Source organism: Manis pentadactyla, chromosome 10 (assembly GCF_030020395.1).
Source record: "Manis pentadactyla isolate mManPen7 chromosome 10, mManPen7.hap1, whole genome shotgun sequence".
NCBI lineage: Eukaryota > Metazoa > Chordata > Mammalia > Pholidota > Manidae > Manis > Manis pentadactyla.
In genome coordinates, this window is record NC_080028.1 from 97,302,935 (window position 1) to 97,322,577 (window position 19,643).

At 40.7% G+C, this 19,643-nt stretch overlaps 1 protein-coding gene across 1 annotated transcript in view; it reads right to left on the minus strand.

The window, feature by feature from the left end:
- LOC118933647 (cytochrome P450 3A12-like) overlaps positions 1 to 19,643 on the minus strand; it is a 50,737-nt gene continuing 31,094 nt past the window's right edge. Inside the window, exons 10-13 of the mRNA XM_057487353.1 lie at positions 18,531 to 18,691; positions 17,135 to 17,361; positions 2,196 to 2,358; positions 1 to 527 (exon numbers count right to left, since the gene is read on the minus strand). Coding sequence (XP_057343336.1) covers positions 432 to 527; positions 2,196 to 2,358; positions 17,135 to 17,361; positions 18,531 to 18,691 — 647 coding nt within the window. The 3' untranslated portion in view covers positions 1 to 431. The remainder of the gene's footprint in view (positions 528 to 2,195; positions 2,359 to 17,134; positions 17,362 to 18,530; positions 18,692 to 19,643) is intronic.

Consider the following 19,643-nt stretch of genomic DNA (forward strand, 5'->3'; position numbering starts at 1 on the left):
TTACACTTTGTAAAGAGATGTTTATTGACTTGATCAGTGTAATACCTAATATAGAAATTCGAAATAACACAGGTGCTTTAACCATTAGTGTAATCATTCTTGTTTTCATTAGAGATGGTTGATGAAATCGTTGAGAAATTTCATTCTTGATCAGAGTTCAGGAGGAGCAGAAGGTGCTCACTTGGGGTGGACAGAGAGAGTCCAGAGAATCAGGTAAGCTGGTGCTCATTAGTGTCCTCTTGCATGTTACCAGGATATATAATACTCCACTGGGACACTGGAAAGTGAAATGAACACTTGGAAGCCCTACTCATCACGTGCACTACATTAACAGCCTCTTCATCCCAGGTTTTATTCACAGAGTCAGCTGAGGTCTCTGGTGTTGTGGGATCCAGGTTCCCCGAAGAACAAAGCAGAATCTTTAGGAAAAGTCAGACGCCACTCAAGGTTCCATCTCTCAACTCAATCTTTAGAACAATGGGTTTTTCCGGTTGAATAAGTCCTTGATTGCTTAATTTCAAGGGGATCTGCCACACGTAATTAAACATGAGAATCAGTTAATGGAGCCAGCAAAGACAAGATACATTAAGGACACAAACATTTAATAAACTACTTTAAGCATCATATATCTTTGATTCTTTTTCTTAAACTACCAGTCAATATCTTTCAAAGATACAGGGACAGTTGGGTTACCTATTTTTCCTTGAGTGAGATTCAATACTTGCATCTTTCAACAAACTGGTCTATTTAATTTCTGTTATAACATGTATGGACATAAAGTTCTTTACAGTATTCCCTTATTATCTTTTTGGTTTTACATTTTTTCCATTTTTATTGAGGTATTGACATACAGTAGTGTGCAAACTTCAGGTGTACAGCATTATGATTTCACTTGCATAAATCAAGAAATTATTACCCCAATAAGCTTAGTTAACACAATCATCTCATATAGATACCAAAAAGGAAAAATGGGAAAATGTTTTCCTTGTAGTGAGAATCCTTAGCATCTCCTCTCTTCACACCCCTCACGTGTGCCATGTGGCAGTGTCAGCGACTGTCACCATGTTGTATGTGACATCCCCAGCACTTGTGCATCTTATAACAGGACCACGTTCCCCAGCCCCCTCCCTGCTGTAATTCTCTGCACTTATTCTGTGAGCTGTGCCAGGACTGGATGGTGAAAGCTCATCTGTCATTCAGTCAACAAATTATCTGTGGAGCAGCTGCCATGTATGTACAGCTTGATGGAGGTATAATCATGTTGGCTTGTGGTCTTTTTTGATTTAAATTTTAAGTAAAAGGATGAGTTCTTTCAAAAATGTAAACCACATTCTTAGGCATCAGGGTAAGCAATTCTGAAAAGCCACATTGAGTTGATTTTGTGTATGTTGAAACCTGTGGTGTTATCCTATGTGCGAAGTGTACGACACATCACAGGAGTGTCCTCACTTGTAAAGCCCGGTGGAACCATCCAGTTCATGGCTGAGGTCATGGGAGGGATTACGCCTATTTTCTAACATCTGGTGTCTCCTGACATAGGGCAAGTAGTGAACTTGTGAAGAACTGCAGGGTTTGGACTGACACTTTGAGCCCCCTGTTCCCCTATCACTCCTTCATGTAGTGGCCCCATGCAGAGTCACCTTCTAGTCTCTGTGACTTCAGGGCAAGCACACTATTCTGGGGGGAAAGAAGTGCCTAGTTGTGCATGGCCAGGAGCTTGTGAGAGGACCTGCCCATCCCAGTCTCTCAGCGTCCAGGGTTCTGTTTGTCCACATTTACAGGAAAGCCACACAGCTGCACTAAAGCCACAAATGACAGGGAAACCCTGTCCATCCTCCTCCTCTTACCAGAGGGCCTGCATATTAAATGCATTACTGTGCCCACACATCCCTCCTTCCTGTGCCCTGGAAACCGAATTTAAACTTTGCTCATGTTCAAAGGCCTGTGCATAATCACATCACAGTAACTGCAGGGGCCATAGGTGACCTTTACTACTGGCTGTTTTTAAAGCCACACAGTGCTCCATAGCTGAGGACCCCCAGAGCCATACATGGCTCCAGATAGATTCTCTGGCCTATGGAGCAAATGATTCTTTGAATAGAACACATTCCCTTATACTAATATATGCATGTATATTTCTTAGTTAAGAAAAACTCTCAATGAACATTATTTATTCAGTGAGTTATATGTCTGACCTGTGTTTGTTTACAAGGTTTGAAGGAGAAGTTCTGCAGGACTCTGACGATAGCAACTTTCATGTTCAGGAGAGCGAACCTCATGCCGATGCAGTTTCGGGGTCCAGTTCCAAAAGGCAGGTATGTGTACGGATTTATGCCGTCCTTGTTCTTCTTACTGAACCTGGACCCACAATAGTGGATGAAAGCAAGTTAATGAAACATGAGAACAGCAAAGATCCACAATGGGGATCTCAGGCTCCTCAGCCAGAAGCACACGGGACCATGTTGTGGATGAGTCATGAAATCCTGCCACGGGCACTTGGGGTGGGAACCCGAGCTACAGCCCCTCCCATCCCCTTTGGCCTGCAGGGCCTCTCAGTCTCATTGAAGACCTGAGATGAGTGCTGTTAAAAAGAAATTCACCTCTGAACACTAAAATGACATTCAGGGTGGGGAGGTGCTCACACTAAAAAGGCAAGTAGGAAATGAGACTGACTGAAGGAAGAGGGGGTTCCTGCATCCCCCCGACCTGCCTGGCTAGATGGTCATGGAGGACAGAGCAGGAGACAGGCCTCCAACTACTTCAGGTGGTATTTCCCCTTCTCTCCCCTTCCTGCCCCCCTGCTCCTCCTCTGCTCCCTCTCCCCAGACTCGCTGAAGTCAGGTGATTGCCGTGGGCACCAGGCTCTGCTCTGCTGCAGTACAATCCCTGCTCTCCTTGTCTGTCTGTGTCCTTCAAGGTTAGACCATGAGTTATTCAAATCTCATTCCTCAACATTTGATGTTAAGGAAACATGTGGATATGTGGAAAGTGATAATGGCAATGTAGTTATATAATATTTAAAGAGTCATTATTTAGAGAACATTCTGGAATAGGTACAAATGCTGTGCCTTTGACTATTATGGGAATTAGGAGAATAGCCTTGGTGTGTGGGCGGGGAGGCTTCCATGGGCTAATGGTGGCTGGGCAGGCAGTGCGCTCATACAGATGCATTGAAAGTACACTGAGATGTGTCGAGGGAAATGCTTGTGTATATGTCACAAATACTTATACTTCAGCCAAAACCCCTCCAATTAGGCATTTTTTTACCATTAGATCTCTCTGCCTGACTCTGTCCCTGAAACTCAAGGGTAAGCATTTACTCTGATGCCTGGATGAATGAAAGACAAGGACAGTAACTTGTCTCTGATTTGTAGTTGTGAAGATGCAGGATGGCGAAGTGCTGAGCTTGGGGGAAGTGTAGAGGACCCCTGGTCCATAAAAACAACAACTTCTCAACTCTGACATCGTTTTTCAGCAAGTACTACACTATGCTAGCACTAGGGACACCTTGGAAAACAAAATAAGGTCCTTCCACCCAGGGGCTTTTTGTCAGGAGACAAAAAGCCTACATCCCAGGTAGTTTCCCAGAGTCCATTCCAAATTCTGCTCACCACCCCAATATGTAGGAGAGCATCAAGTCTATGCAGAACTCAATGTGTGCCCAAAGCAGACATTGGTTTTGCGTTCTCAGGAGAGCAAGCTCAAGGCCTGTCCAGGGAGGATGTCTCAGTGTCTGAGGAGCATATGACTTCATTTTGTAAGAGTCACGCCATACCAAAGAGGAGGGAGCTGGCACGGGACTGCAGCCACGGGCATTACCGGGAACCTGTGCCCACCTCCACCCTCATGAAGCTGCTTAACAAGCAGGGAGGATTTCCTGCAGGTCCTCAGCCTGATGTCTGCACTAACTCAAGAGCAAATGGGGGATTGTTGTAAAAAAGATGGTATAGTAGGATGGCAGGGCAGTAACCACCTCCTACATGCACATGAAGAAAGCTACTACAGCAAATACAACTTATCCTGAAAACTACCTGAAGACTGCAGAACAGACCATCAACACCGGGTGAAGAAGAGAAGACCACACAGAGAAGGGTAAAGGCAGAGCATGACCAGGGACCCCAGCTCTTCTCCCATTCCAGCCAACAAGTGGTAGGGAGAGCAATAGAGTGGGCAGGGGAAAAGTGCTCAGGAGACCTGCACACATGTTCCTGGAGATCTTTTCTGGCACTGTGAGTGTACATTGCACTGGGCTTTGGTGATTAACAGGGCTGGACTCCATGGAGAGTATGGGCCCTTTGGGAGGTTGAGACTCCTGATGCTTGTGGAGAAGAGGCATGTTCCACAGGTCCTGCTGAGACCCAAAACAGAGGAGGAACTTTGAAAGATTTACCAGCAGTGGGAAGTGTGCTGGAAGGACAGGGATGACAGGAGCTCTCTCCCCAGGGGAGAAGGACAGGTGGATGATACTCTCCCAGCCATTCTTCCACCCAACTCCTTGGGTTCTTGCAGGACCCACACCCATATACTCCATATCCATTCTTGATGGCTCACCCCTGAAGCACTTCCATATGCACATGCCCACCCACCTTGGCAGAATGCTCCACACAGCAGCCATTAGTATTTGCTACCTGGTAGGAAGAGTGAGACTTTCTCAGCTTTCCCAGCCCTCTCTCAGCCCAACTGGTGAGACTCCTGTGGGATCCACCTCCAAATATAGGGTCCATCACCCTTGTGACTCAGCTTTGTGCCACACTTCTCTGTGCACTTGCTGTGCCTGCACCACTCACCCAGCAGTGGCTGCCATTTGCTGCTTGACAGGAAGACAGGGGCCCTGCTCATAGTGATCCCTGCAGAAACACTGCACCCCATGCAATTGGGCACCCTGAGGCGATCTGTCAGCCTTTGCTGGCACAAATCGACCATTGCCAGTATGCAGGCTGAAAGTTTCTCCCACCCAGAGCCCACGGTGAGGAACTGTGGCTCCACTGCAAAGGAAAACCAGGCACTGGTGAGCAGAGAGTCCTGAGATTCCTGGCACCAAAGGATGCAATTTCTTTCATGACCAGGAGGCAGAGATGATCTACTTAATACAAAGGAAGACATACAGCAATGCAGACAAAATGAAGCGGCAGAGGAATATGTTTCAAACAGAAGAACAGACTAAGACACCAGAGAGCAGGCCAAATGGAACAGAGATTACCAATCTTCTTAATGAAGATTCCATAGTAACAGTCATAAAGATGCTCATTGACATGTGGAAAAGAATTGATCTCAGAGAGAACTTCATCAGAGAGATAGATTTGAAAAATAGCCACTCAGAGTTGAAGAATTCAATAACTGAAATAAAAAATACAATAGAAGGAATAAATAGTAGACTTCTGGAAGTAGAGGAGAGAATCAACGAGATGGAAATTAGAGAACAGGAAAGCAACCAAGCTGAAATCAGAGAGGAAAAAGCTTTGCTAAACATGAGAGGATGCTTAGAAGCAGTGCAACAACTCCAAATGAAACAATATTCACATAACAGGGGTCCCAGAAGAAGAAAAAGGGGTAAAAATTCTTTTTGAAGAAAGAATAGCTGAAAACTTCCCCAATCTGGGGAAGGAAATAGATACCCAGGTCCTAGAAGCATAGAGGGCCCCTAACAAAAGGAACCCCATGGACACAACACCAAGACATACAGTAATTAAAGTGGCAAAGATTAAAGAGAAAGAGAATCTTAAGTGCAGCAGGAGAGAGGCAGATAGTTACCTGTGAGGGAAACTCCATAAGACGATCAGTAGATTCCTCAATGGCAACTTTACAGGTCAGAAGGGAGTGACATGAAATATTTAATATATTGAAAGAGAAGAACCTACAACCAAGAATCCTCTCCCCAGCAAGATTACCATTCAGAATTGAAGGGGAGATTAAACATTTCCCAGATAAACTAAGGATAAATGAACTCCCGAACACTAAACTGGTCTTCAAGACATGTAAAGGGACTTCTGTAGCTGGAAATATTCTTAAGCCTAAATATTTTTCATCAATGAAACAAACCTACAATGAAAGTAGCAGGCCAATTACTTACCAAGCAAGTATAAAGTTAAACACAAAAGTAGTAAAATCAACTATACGCAAAATCAATCATGGGTTATACAAGAGATGTAGATTATGACATACATAAAGTGTGGAGGAGGAAAAATACAAAAGGAGTACTTTCAGATTGTGTTAGAAATAGAGTGACCATCAACTTAATATAAACTGTTATATATTTAGGAAAGAGTCTATGAACCTTATGGTAACTGCAAACCCAAAGCATATAACAGATACACAAAAATTAAAAAGGAAACCCAGGCAGAACAGTATTAAAAACCATCAAATAATAAGAGATGAGATAAGAGAGGAAGATCAGAACAGAGAAACTACAAAACCAACCAGAAAACAGTTAATAAAATGGTAACAAGTATATATCTATCCATAATTGCCTTAAATATAATTGGACTAGATACACCAATCAAAAGACATAGGGTAGCAGAACAAATAAAGACACAAGGCCCATCTATATGCTGCCTAAAGGACATTCATTTCAGACCTAAGGACATACACAGACTGAAAGTGAGGGGATGGAAAAAAAGATATTTCATGCAAATAAACAGGAAAAACAGAAGGGGTGGCAGTAATTTTATCAGGCAAAGTAGAATTCAAAACAAAGAAGGTAACAAGAGATAAAGAAGGACATTCCACAAATATAAAGTGATCAGTCCAACAAGAGGATATAATGATTGTAAATATCTATGCACTCAACATAGGAGCATCTAAATATATAAAACAAATACGAACAGACCTAAATGGGAAACTGACAGCAACACAATCATATTAAGAGACCTTAACACTCCACTTACATCAGTGAACAGATCACCCAGACAGAAAGTAAATAAGGAAACAGAGATGTTGAACAACACATTAGACCAGATGGACTTAACAGGTATATAAAGACCTTTCCTGCTGCAAAGCAGCAGCATACACATTTTTCTCAAGTGCACATGGAATGTGCTCCAGAATAGATCACATATTAGGACACAAAAACAGTCTCAATAAATTCAAAGATATTGAAATTGTATGAAGCATCTTTTCAGATCAAGTGGTATGAAACTAGAAATCAAATACACAAAGAAACCAAAAGAAAGCACATACACACACAGGATAAATAATCAATGGATCAGTGAACAAATCAAAGAAGAAATCAAGCAATGCAAGAAGACAAATGGAAACAAAATATATCAGTTCCAGGTATGTGGATGCTGCAAAAGGAGTTCTAAGAAGAAAGTATGTAGCAATACAGGCCAACCTCAAGAAATAGGAACAATCCAAAATAAACAGTCTAAGTTCACAACTAAGGAAAATAGAAAAAGAACAAGAAATGAAAACCTAAGTTACTAGGAGGGACATAATAAGATGAGAGCAGAAATTAATAAAATAGAGAAGAACAACACAATGGAAAAACTCAATGAAACCGAGAGCTGATTCTTTGAGAAGCGAAAGAATACAGACAAACCCTAGCCAGACTTTTCACAAAAAAAGGGAGAAGACACAAATAAACAAAATCAGAAATGAAAAAGGGGATGTTACAACCAATACCACAGACATTCAAAGAATTATTAGAGAATACTATCAAAAATTATGGGCCAATAAATTGGACAACCTAGAAGGTATGGATAAATTCCTTGAAAAGTACAACCTTCCAAGACTGACCCAGGAAGAAACAGAAGGTCTGAACAGACCAATTACAAGTAATAAAATTAAATTGGCAATCAAAAGACTCCCAGTAAATAAATTCCATGACTGGATGGATTCACAGTTGACTTCTACCAAACATTTAAAGAAGAGCTAATATCCATCCTTCTTAAAGAATTCCAAAAAGTAGAAAAGGAGGGAATACTTCCAACTTATTCTATGAGGCCAGCATCACTCTAATAGCAAAACCAGGCAAACTAAAAAAAAGGTAGACACAAGAATCCTCAACAAAATATTAGAAAATCAAACTCAGAAATACAACAAAAGGATCATTCATCACAACAGAATGGGATTTATTCCAAGGATGCAAGGATGGTACAATATTCATAAATCAATGAACGTGATACACCACATTAACAAAAGGAAGGATAAAAACCATCTGATCATCTCAATAGATGCTGAAAATGCACTGACAAAACTCAACATCCAGTCATGATAAAAACTCTCAACAAAGTGGGTACAGAGGGAACATACTTCAACATCATACGGACCATATATAAGATAATAAGGACCAAACCCACAGCTAACATCATACTGAATGGTGAAAAGCTATAAGCTTTTCCTCTAAGATCAGGAACAAGGCAAGGATGCCCATTCTCACCACTTTAATTCAACATACTACTGGAGGTCTTAACCATGGCAGTCGGAGAAGATAAAGATATAAAAGGCATCCATATTGGTAAGGAAGACATAGAACAGACACTGTTTGCAGATGACTTGGTACTGTATATAGAAAACCCTAAAGACTCCACCAAAAACCATTAGAACTAATAACTGGATTCAGCAAAGTTTCAGGATACAAAATTAATGTACATAAATGTGTTGCATTCCCATGTACAGACAACCAACTAGCAGAAGGAGAAACAACTCTACTTACAATTGCTCAAAAAGAATAAAGCACATAGGAATAAAACTAACCCAGGAGGTGAAAGACCTGTACTTGGAAACTTTAAGACACTGAGGAGAGAAATTAAAGAAGACACAAATAAATGGAAATTTATCCAAGTTCATGGATAGTAAGAACTAATATTGTCAAAATGGCTATCCTACACAAAGCAATTTACACATTCAATGCAATCCCTAAGAAATTACCAATGGCATGTTTCAATGAACTAGAGCAAATAATCTTAAATTCATATGGAACCACAAAAGACCCCAAATAGCAAAAGCAATCTTTTTTTTTATTAATTTTATTTTGGTATCATTAATCTACAATTACATGAAGGACATTATGTTTACTAGGCTCTCCCCTTCACCAAGTCCCCCCAACATCCCCATTCACAGTCACTGTCCATCAACATAGTAAGATGCTGTAAAATCACTACTTGTCTTCTCTGTGTTGTACAGCCCTCTCCATGCACCCACACCCCCCACACTATACATGCTAATCGTTATGCCCCCTTTTTTTCCCTCCCTTATCCCTCTCTTCCCCCCACCGTCCTCCCCAGTCCCTTTCCCTTTGTTAACTATTAGTCCATTCTTGGGTTCTGTGCTGCTGCTGCTGTTTTGTTCCTTCAGTTTTCTTTTGTTCTTATACTCCACATATGAGTGAAATCATTTGGTACTTGTCTTTCTCCACCTGGCTTATTTCACTGAGCATAGTACCCTTTAGCTCCATCCATGTTGTTGCGAATGGTAGGATTTGTTTTTTTCTTATGGCCGAGTAATATTCCATTGTGTATATGTACCACATCTTCTTTATCCATTCATCTACTGATGGACATTTAGGTTGCTTCCATATCTTGGCTATTGTAAATAGTGCAGCGATAAACATAGGGGTGCATCTGTCTTTTTCAAACTGGAGTGCTGCATTCTTAGGGTAAATTCCTAGAAGTGGAATTCCTGGGTCAAATGGTATTTCTATTTTGAGCTTTTTGAGGAACCTCCATACTGCTCTCCACAATGGTTGAACTAATTTACATTCCCACCAGCAGTGTAGGAGGGTTCCCCTTTCTCCGCAACCTTGCCAACATTTGTTGTTGTTTGTCTTTTGGATGGTAGCCATCCTTACTGGTATGAGATGATATCTCACTGTGGTTTTAATTTGCATTTCTCTGATGACAAGCGATGTGGAGCATCTTTTCATGTGTCTGTTGGCCATCTGAATTTCTTCTTTAGAGAACTGTCTGTTCAGCTCCTCTGCCCATTTTTTAATTGGGTTATTTGCTTTTTGTTTGTTGAGGTGTGTGAGCTCTTTATATATTTTGGATGTCAACCCTTTATCGGATCTGTCATTTATGAATATATTCTCCCATACTGTAGGATACCTTTTTGTTCTATTGATGGTGTCCTTTGCTGTACAGAAGCTTTTCAGCTTGATATAGTCCCATTTGTTCATTTTTACATTTGTTTCCCTTGCCCGGAGAGATATGTTCAAGAATAGGTCACTCATGTTTATGTCTAAGAGATTTTTGCCTATGTTTTTTTCTAAGAGTTTTATGACTTTTCTAAGAGTTTATGACTTAAGACTTACATTCAAGTCTTCGATCCATTTCGAATTTACTTTTGTATATAGGGTTAGACAGTGATCCAGTTTCATTCTCTTACATGTAGCTGTCCAGTCTTGCCAGCACCATCTGTTGAAGAGACTGTCATTTCCCCATTGTATGTCCATGGCTACTTTATCATATATTAATTGGCCATATATGTTTGGGTTAATGTCTGGAGTCTCTATTCTGTTCCATTGGTCTGTGGCTCTGTTCTTGTGCCAGTACCAAATCGTCTTGATTACTGTGGCTTTGTAGTAGAGCTTGAAGTTGGGGAGTGAGATCCCCCCTCCCCCGCTTTATTCTTCCTTCTCAGGATTGCTTTAGCTATTCGGGGTCTTTGGTGTTTCCATATGAATTTTTGAACTATTTGTTCCAGTTCATTGAAGAATGCTGTTGGTAGTTTGATAAGAATTGCATCAAATCTGTATATTGCTTTGGGTAGGAAGGCCATTTTGACGATATTAATTCTTCCAAGCCAGGAGCATGGGATGAGTTTCCATTTGTTAGTGACCTCTTTAATTTCTCTTAAGAGTGTCTTATAGTTTTCAGGGTATAGGTTTTTCACTTCCTTGGTTAGGTTTATTCCTAGGTATTTTATTCTTTTTGATGCAATTGTGAATGGAGTTGTTTTCCTGATTTCTCTTTCTATTAATTTATTGTTAGTGTATAGGAAAGCCACAGATTTCTGTGTATTAATTTTGTATCCTGCAACTTTGCCGAATTCCGATATTAGCTCTAGTAGTTTCGGAGTGGAATCTTTAGGGTTTTTTATGTACAATATCATGTCATCTGCAAATAGTGACAGTTTAACTTCTTCTTTACCAATCTGGATTCCTTGTATTTCTTTGTTTTGTCTAATTGCCGTGGCTAGGACCTCCAGTACTATGTTGAATAACAGTGGGGATAGTGGTCATCCCTGTCTTGTTCCGATTGCAGAGGAAAGGCTTTCAGCTTCTCGCTGTTCAGTATGATGTTGGCTGTGGGTTTATCATATATGGCCTTTATTATGTTGAGGTGCTTGCCCTCTATACCTATTTTGTTGAGAGTTTTTATCATGAATGGATGTTGAATTTTATCGAATGCCTTTTCAGCATCTATGGAGATGATCATGTGGTTTTTGTCTTTCTTTTTGTTGATGTGGTGGATGATGATGGATTTTCGAATGTTGTACCATCCTTGCATCCCTAAGATGAATACCACTTGGTAATGGTGTATGATCCTCTTGATGTATTTTTGAATTCGGTTTTCTAATATTTTGTTGAGTATTTTTGCATCTACGTTCATCAGGGATATTGGTCTGTGGTTTTCTTTTTTGGTGGGGTCTTTGCCTGGTTTTGGTATTAGGGTGATGTTAGCTTCATAGAATGAGTTTGGGAGTATCCCCTCCTCTTCTATTTTTTGGAAAACTTTAAGGAGAATGGGTATTATGTCTTCTCTGTATGTCTGATAAAATTCCGAGGTAAATCCATCTGGCCCGGGGGTTTTGTTCTTTGGTAGTTTTTGGATTACCGCTTCAATTTCGTTGCTGGCAATTGGTCTGTTTAGATTTTCTGTTTCTTTCTGGGTCAATTGTGGAAGGTTGTATTTTTCTAGGAAGTTGTCCATTTCTCCTAGGTTTCCCAGCTTGTTAGCATATAGGTTTTCATAGTAGTCTCTAATAATTCTTTGTATTTCTGTGGGGTCCGTCGTGATTTTTCCTTTCTCGTTTCTGATACTGTTGATTTGTGTTGACTCTCTTTTCTTCTTAATAAGTCTGGCTAGAGGCTTATCTATTTTGTTTATTTTCTTGAAGAACCAGCTCTTGGTTTCATTGATTTTTGCTATTGTTTTATTCTTCTCAATTTTATTTATTTCTTCTCTGATCTTTATTATGTCCCTCCTTCTGCTGACCTTAGGCCTCATTTGTTCTTCTTTTTCCAATTTCGATAATTGTGACATTAGATCATTCATTTGGGATTGTTCTCCCTTTTTTAAATATGCCTGGATTGCTATATACTTTCCTCTTAAGACTGCTTTTGCTGTGTCCCACAGAAGTTGGGGCTTAGTGTTGTTGTTGTCGTTTGTTTCCATATATTGCTGGATCTCCATTTTGATTTGCTCATTGATCCATTGATTATTTAGGAGCATGTTGTTAAGCCTCCATGTGTTTGTGAGCCTTTTGCTTTCTTTGTACAGTTTATTTCTAGTTTTATGCCTTTGTGGTCTGAAAAGTTGGTTGGTAGGATTTCAATCTTTTGGAATTTACTGAGGCTCTTTTTGTGGCCTAGTATGTTGTCTATTCTGGAGAATGTTCCATGTGCACTTGAGAAGAATGTGTATCCTGTTGCTTTTGGATGTAGAGTTCTGTAGATGTCTATTAGGTCCATCTGTTCTAGTGTGTTGTTCAGTGCCTCTGTGTCCTTACTTATTTTCTGTCTGGTGGATCTGTCCTTTGGAGTGAGTGGTGTGTTGAAGTCTCCCAGAATGAATGCATTGCATTCTATTTCCTCCTTTAATTCTGTTAGTATTTGTTTCACATGTTGGTGCTCCTGGTACATATATATTTATAATGGTTATATCCTCTTGTTGGACTGAGCCCTTTATCATTATGTAATGTCCTTCTTTATCTTTTGTTACTTTCTTTATTTTGAAGTCTATTTTGTCTGATACTATTATTGCAACACCTGCTTTTTTCTCTCTGTTATTTGCATGAAATATCTTTTTTCATCCCTTGACTTTAAGTCTGTGCATGTCTTTGGGTTTGAGGTGAGTCTCTTGTAAGCAGCATATGGTTGAATCTTGCTTTTTTATCCATTCTATTACTCTGTGTCTTTTGATTGGTGCCTTCAGTCCATTTACATTTAGGGTGATTATTGAAAGGTATGTACTTATTGCCATTGCAGGCTTTAAGTTTGTGGTTACCAAAGGTTCAAGGTGAGCTTCTTTACTATCTTACTGTCTAACTTAACTTGCTTATTGAGCTATTATAAACACAGTCTGATGATTCTTTATTTTTCTCCCTTCTTATTCCTTCTCCTCCCTTCTTCATATGTTGAGTGTTTTGTTCTGAGCTCTTTTTAGGAGTGCTCCCATCTAGAGCAGTCCCTGTAAGATGCCCTGTAGAGGTGGTTTGTGGGAGGCAAATTCCCTCTACTTTTGCTTGTCTGGGAATTGTTTAATCCCTCCTTCATATTTAAATGATAATCATGGTGGATACAGTAGTCTTGGTTCGAGGCCCTTCTGTTTTGTTGCATTAAGTATATCGTGCCATTCTCTTCTGGCCTGTAGGGTTTCCGTTGAGAAATCTGATGATAGCCTGATGGGTTTTCTTTTGTAGGTGACCTTTTTTTCTCTCTGGTTGCCTTTAATACTTTATCCTTGTCTTTGATCATTGCTATTTTAATTATTATGTGTCTTGGTGTTGCCCTCCATGGATCCCTTGTCATGGGAGTTCTGTGTACCTCTGTGGTCTGAGAGGCCATTTCCTCCCCTAGTTTGGGGAAGTTTTCAGCAATTATTTCTTCAAAGACACTTTCTATCCCTTTTTCTCTCTCTTCTTCTTCTGGTACCCCTATAATGCGGATATTGTTCCTTTTCGATTGGTCACACAGTTCTCTTAAAACTTTTTCATTCTTGGAGATCCTTTTATCTCTCTCTGCATCAGCTTCTCTGCATTCCTGTTCTCTGTTTTCTAGTCCATTAATGGTCTCTTGCATCTCGTCCATCTGTTTTGAAGTCCTTCCAGAGCTTGTTTTATTTCTGTATTCTCCCTCCTTAGTTCTTGCATATTTCTCTGCAAGTCCATCAGCATGGTTATAACTTTTGTTTCGAATTCTTTTTCAGGAAGACTGGTTAAATCTATCTCCCCAGGTTCCTTCTCAGGGGAAGATGTAGAGGATGTCGAAGCTGTCTGGGTTAGTCTTGTCTGGATCACATTTTTTTGCGTTTTCATGTTGATAGGTGCAGTGGAGTGCTATTGACGCATCTATCAGCTGGGAGAGTCAAGCCTCTTTCCACTTGGCTCCTGGCCTTCCTATACTGGGACAACTGCAACCCCTAGAGGCTTGTGTTGGGCAGTTGTGTGTAGACTGGGTCTTTGTGTCTTGCCCGGCTGGTATGGAGGAAGCTACCTTGCTGAGGGTGTGGCCAGCCTCAGGCCGCTGCTCTGCTATGGCGGGGCCCCGGAGGGGTAATGGACGGGGTCTGTTTGGCTGTTTACCTCTGTGAGGGGTCTCAGAGCTGTTGCCCAGGGGGTTGGTGCACCCGGAGTTCCCTGGAATTTCCAGCTGCTGGACTGTGACCCAGGATGCTTCCGTCCACTGTGCGGTCCCTGTCCCTTTAAGACTTTCAAAAAGCACTTGCTTTTCTTTGTCACAGGCGCGCTGGCTTTGGGACCCGCTCCCAGGTCTTACTGTCCTGCTTCCCTAGTTTCCAGCACCCCATGCATGCACTGTGTCTGCGCTCTGGTGCGGATGGCTAGGGCTGGGTGTTTAGCAGTCCTGGGCTCCCTCTCCCTCCCTGCTCTGACTCCTCTCCTCCCACCAGGAGCTGGGGTGAGGGGCGCTCGGGTCTCGCCAGGCTGCAGCTTGTATCTTACCCCTTTCACCAGGCACTGGGTTCTCGCAGGTGTGGATGTAGTCTGGCTATTGTCCTGTGTCTTCTGGTCTCTCTTTTAGGATTAGTTGTATTTGTTGTATTTTCAAAAATACATATGTTTTTAGGAGGAGATTCCCACTGTCCTACTCACGCTGCCATCTTGGCTCCACCCCTCACCAGCAAAAGCTATCTTGATAAAGAAGAAGCTAGAGGTATTACATTCCCTCAATTCAAGCTACTCTACAAAGCCACTATAATCAAAACAGTGTGGTACTGGTTCAAGAATATATCTATAGATCAATGGAACAGAATAGAGAACTCAGAAATAAACCCATGTGTGTATGGTGAATTAATGTATGACAAGGAAGCCATGAATATACAACAGGGAAAAGACAGACTCTTCAATAAATGGTGTTGGGAAAATTGGACAGCTACATGCAAGCAAATGAAACCAGATCACTGTCTTAACTCCATACAGAAAAGTAAATGTGAAATGGATTCAAGATCTAAATATAGGACATTCAACCATAAAACCCTTAGAGGAAAACTTAGGCAAAAATCGCTTGAACATAAGCACGAGCAGTTTTTTTCTGGACATGTCTCCCTGAGCAAGGGAAACAATATAAAAAATGAATAAGTGGGACTACATCAAACTAAAAAGCTTCTGTACAGCAAAGGACACCATCATCAGAACAAAAAGGCAACCTAGAGTATGGGAGAATATACTCATACATGATTTACTTGATAAGGGGTTAACATCCAGATATATAAATAATGAATATGCCTCAACACCCAAAAAATTAAAAAACCCAATGAAAATATGGGCAGGGGACCTGAACAGACAATTTTACAGAGAAAAAATACAAATGGCCAACAGGCACATGAAGATGCTCCACATCACTAATCATCAAGGAAATGCAAATTGAAACGGAAATGAAATATCACTCACACCAGTTAGAATGCTCACTATCCAAAACACTAGAAATAATAAGTGTTGGTGAGGTTGTGGAGAAACGGGAACCCTCCAATTGGTGCAGCCACTATGGAAGGCAGTATAGAGGGTCCTCCACATACTAAAAATAGAAATAGTATACAACCCAGTAATTCCATTTTTAGGAATTTACTTGAAGAAAACAAAATCTGAGTCATAAAGATATGTGCACCCCCATGTTTATCACCACATTATTTACAATAACAAGATATGGAAGCAACCAAAGTGTCCAACAATTGATGAATGGATAAAGAGGTGGTAAATATACACCATGGAATGTCATTCAGCTGTAAAAAAAAAGAAAGAAATCCTGCCATTTGGGACAACAATGATGGACTAGAGGATATTATGCTATGTGAAATAAGCCAGGTGGAGAAAGACACGTACTGTATGATTTCACTCATATGTGGACTCTAAAAACAAAACAAAATGAATAAAACAGCAGTAGATTCACAGACACTGAGAAGTGACTTTCGGTTACCCTCTGGGAAGGGTTGCTGTGGGTGGGCGTGGTGGATGAGGGGGAGAAAGAGGCACAACAATCTCAACCATAATACAAGTTGGTCATGGGGGTGCAAGTGCAGCATGGAGAATATAGTCAGTGGCTCTGTAACATCTTCCTATGTTGACAGATAGTGACCCCAGTAGGAGCGGTGAGGACTTAATAATGTGTAGAACTGTTGAATCACTGTGTTTTATATTTTAAAGCAATATAATATTGTATACCAACTATGCTTCAGTTAAAAAATTAAAAAACAACAAATGACAGCCAGTGTTTCAAAACATGGAATATGTGAACATTGGTGATAAATTCAGAAAGCTCAAGACAGAAGCACAGAAAAACTGAAAGTTAAAAATCGTGTACACCTAAAATTAGACAGTGCTTAAGTCTACTATGAATATGCATACAATCACTCCCACATATAGCATGTTCTTTATAGTTTAATATCTAATAAAGTAAGGTTAAAAGTCAAATAAGACATAATACCATCTTAATATATAAATTTACATATATATAACATATATATACGTAAATGCACATAAGGACAACATCACATTATTAATGAGAACTGTCTTAAGGTATGGAGACTGTAGACAGCTGTAATTTTCTTTTTCTCATCATATGTGTGTAAAATTTTGGCAAAAGCAATGATCATTCTTGTAATAAAAAATCTCCTAAAAATAAAAAGATGTACAAATAAATGATCACACAACCACACATTTATCATCTCTGCCAAGGGATGTGACAATATGCTCAAGCGAGCCCAGACCAGGGTGGGTTCCCTCTCCAGGGGCCCTGTACCTTTCTGGGCGGAACTCCTCAGGTTCTGGCCAGAGCTCTGGGTCTTTATGAAGAACAAAGATGGGCACCATCACCACTGTCCCCTTGGGAAAGAGCACCCCTTTGATCTCCACATCTTTCTTACAGAGTCGCTCAAGTCTACCAGCAACTGGGAATAATCTGAGAGATTCATTCACCACCATGTCTAGGTACTCCATCTGCACCAGGGCATCGTATGTAGGGAGCGTCTGGGAAGAAACAGATTTAGAGAAATTGAGATTTGGGATCAACTCCCAACTCAGTCTTTTCTTTGTAAAGCCACTGAGATTTGACGGTTAACTGGTTCCTGAAACATATCCTGGCCTATCCTTATACAGAATTTTAGCAAGATTGAATTCATTTATAAGTATAAAGCATTTAAAGCACACATACATAGGAAGAAGCAAATGTGAGGTATTAGAGTTGTTAAGGTTACAATTATTATTATGAAAATGAGAGAGCACAGTGCTCTAGCTAGGCTCTGTCTCACAGTGACCTTTCCATCTTATTGCAATCAAAAGGATCCCAATATGGGCTTTACCACAAAGGAAAGAAAATTCTAATTTAGGTAGGCCCTAAAATGTATTCTTACCTTATTTTTGAAGGACCTATGACTTAGGAAGGTGATAACCTTGTGGAAACCAGAGTCAGGACTTAAATGCATGTGTTCTATATCCTACCTGATGCTCTTCCCTACATACCAAGCCTATCCTGTTCAGTAAAATTACCCAGTTTGGTAAACTGCATGAATGGCCCCATTTCTTGACCCCTCCTGTGTTTGTGCCCTTTGCCCTCTAATGTGGTGGTGTCCTTCCATTCTGACTCTGGGTTGACCATGTGGCCTGCTTTGAAGCAATGGAATGTTGGCCAAGTGTGATGCAAGCAGAGTTTAGAAGGGCACCCACAGATCGGGCTTCTTGCTCTAGCTGTCTGTTATTGCCCCGAGAAGAACACACCCAGGCTAGTTTTCTGGAATAGGAGAGATGCATGGATGCATGGGTGTGGGCTGAGTCAGCCCTGCCAGCCTAGCCAGGGCCAGCCTAGATCAACCAACAGCCAGACGAAGGTGGGTCAAGCAAATACCAACAGAGATAGCTATCTAGACACTTGAGCAATAAATGCTTAAAGTTAGGTGCCACAAATACTTTGTGTGTGATTTTTATTTGGGAGTATTTTGGTAACAGATAACTGTATACTAGCACCAGTGCTTTTTTCTCAAAGATCTTATATTTCTCCCTTTATCTCCATAAATCCTTCCTAAATATGAAAGTTTAGGAATTAATGCTCCTGTGTTTTGCAAAAGTCCTCCTAGGAAATGGTGAGACCTTCTTGCTAAACCTTCACCTTCTCCCACCCTCTCTGGGTATCACCCTCTCACCTTATCTGGGAAAGTTGCATCAATCTCTTCCTGCAGTTTCTGCTGGACATCGGGGTGAATGGCCAATAAATACATAAGGAAGGAAAGAGCACTGCTAGTGGTCTCATAGCCAGCAAAAATAAAGATAATAGATTGGGCCACAAGCTCCATATCAGTCAGAGCTAAAAGGAGAGAAAGATATTGAGGTAAAGCAAGTGAATGTACAACATCACAGGTTAGATGAGGAAAAACCAAAATTGAACTCCCAAATCCTTAGGGAAAAATGGGAAAGTTATTGAGAGTCCAACTGGGATTGGTTTGCAGTCTGATGTCTATCTTTCAGAGCCAAAAAAGGCAAAACTGGTCTTGATTCAGTTCTTCCCAGAGCTTATACTGTTCTTTGCCTTCTCTTCTTTGTAATGTAAAGTGGTAATTTCATGAGCTAGCATTTCTGTCTAACATACATGGTGTGATCAGCATGTCCCTTGGAGAATCCTAAAAGTACTTTAACTATGAGGATATGGGATAGAATTCTTCCCCAGGAAAAATTTAAATAGTTCTAGCTAACATATAGCTTATTTTGTTGAGAGACTTTGCAATACAAGGCTTAATAGTAAGGAGAAGTTAAAGATCTTTCATCTACACGTTTCCTTCTATTTAAGAGAACAATACTGGGCTACAGATAACTTTTGCTACTCAAAGTGTGTTCCATGGACCAGCAATATTGGTAGCACATGGGAACTTTTTAGATTTGCAGAAAATCTAACTCCACCATAGAACTATTGAATCAAAATCTGAACATTCTTGGTATGGGTGATTTGTGTGCACACTCTAGTTTAGGAAGCATGGATTATTACACCTTTGAGAGGCATCAGGTAACAGAAGACCAGAGGCACAGGTTTTCAATGAATGAGCTCCGTAATATACAGAAATTACAGACATGGACAAAAGCTATAAGAGTGGTTATTGATCCTACTCTAAAAAATGGCTTAGAATAGCAGATGAAAGAATGTATCATTAAAAGGGCATTGACCAGATGAAATATAGAAAAACAGGGCCCAGTGAGCAGGGTCAGCAGTGCTTATTCAACCATGTCCTGAATGTCACCTTCCTTAGCACATGTCCCCACTCTGT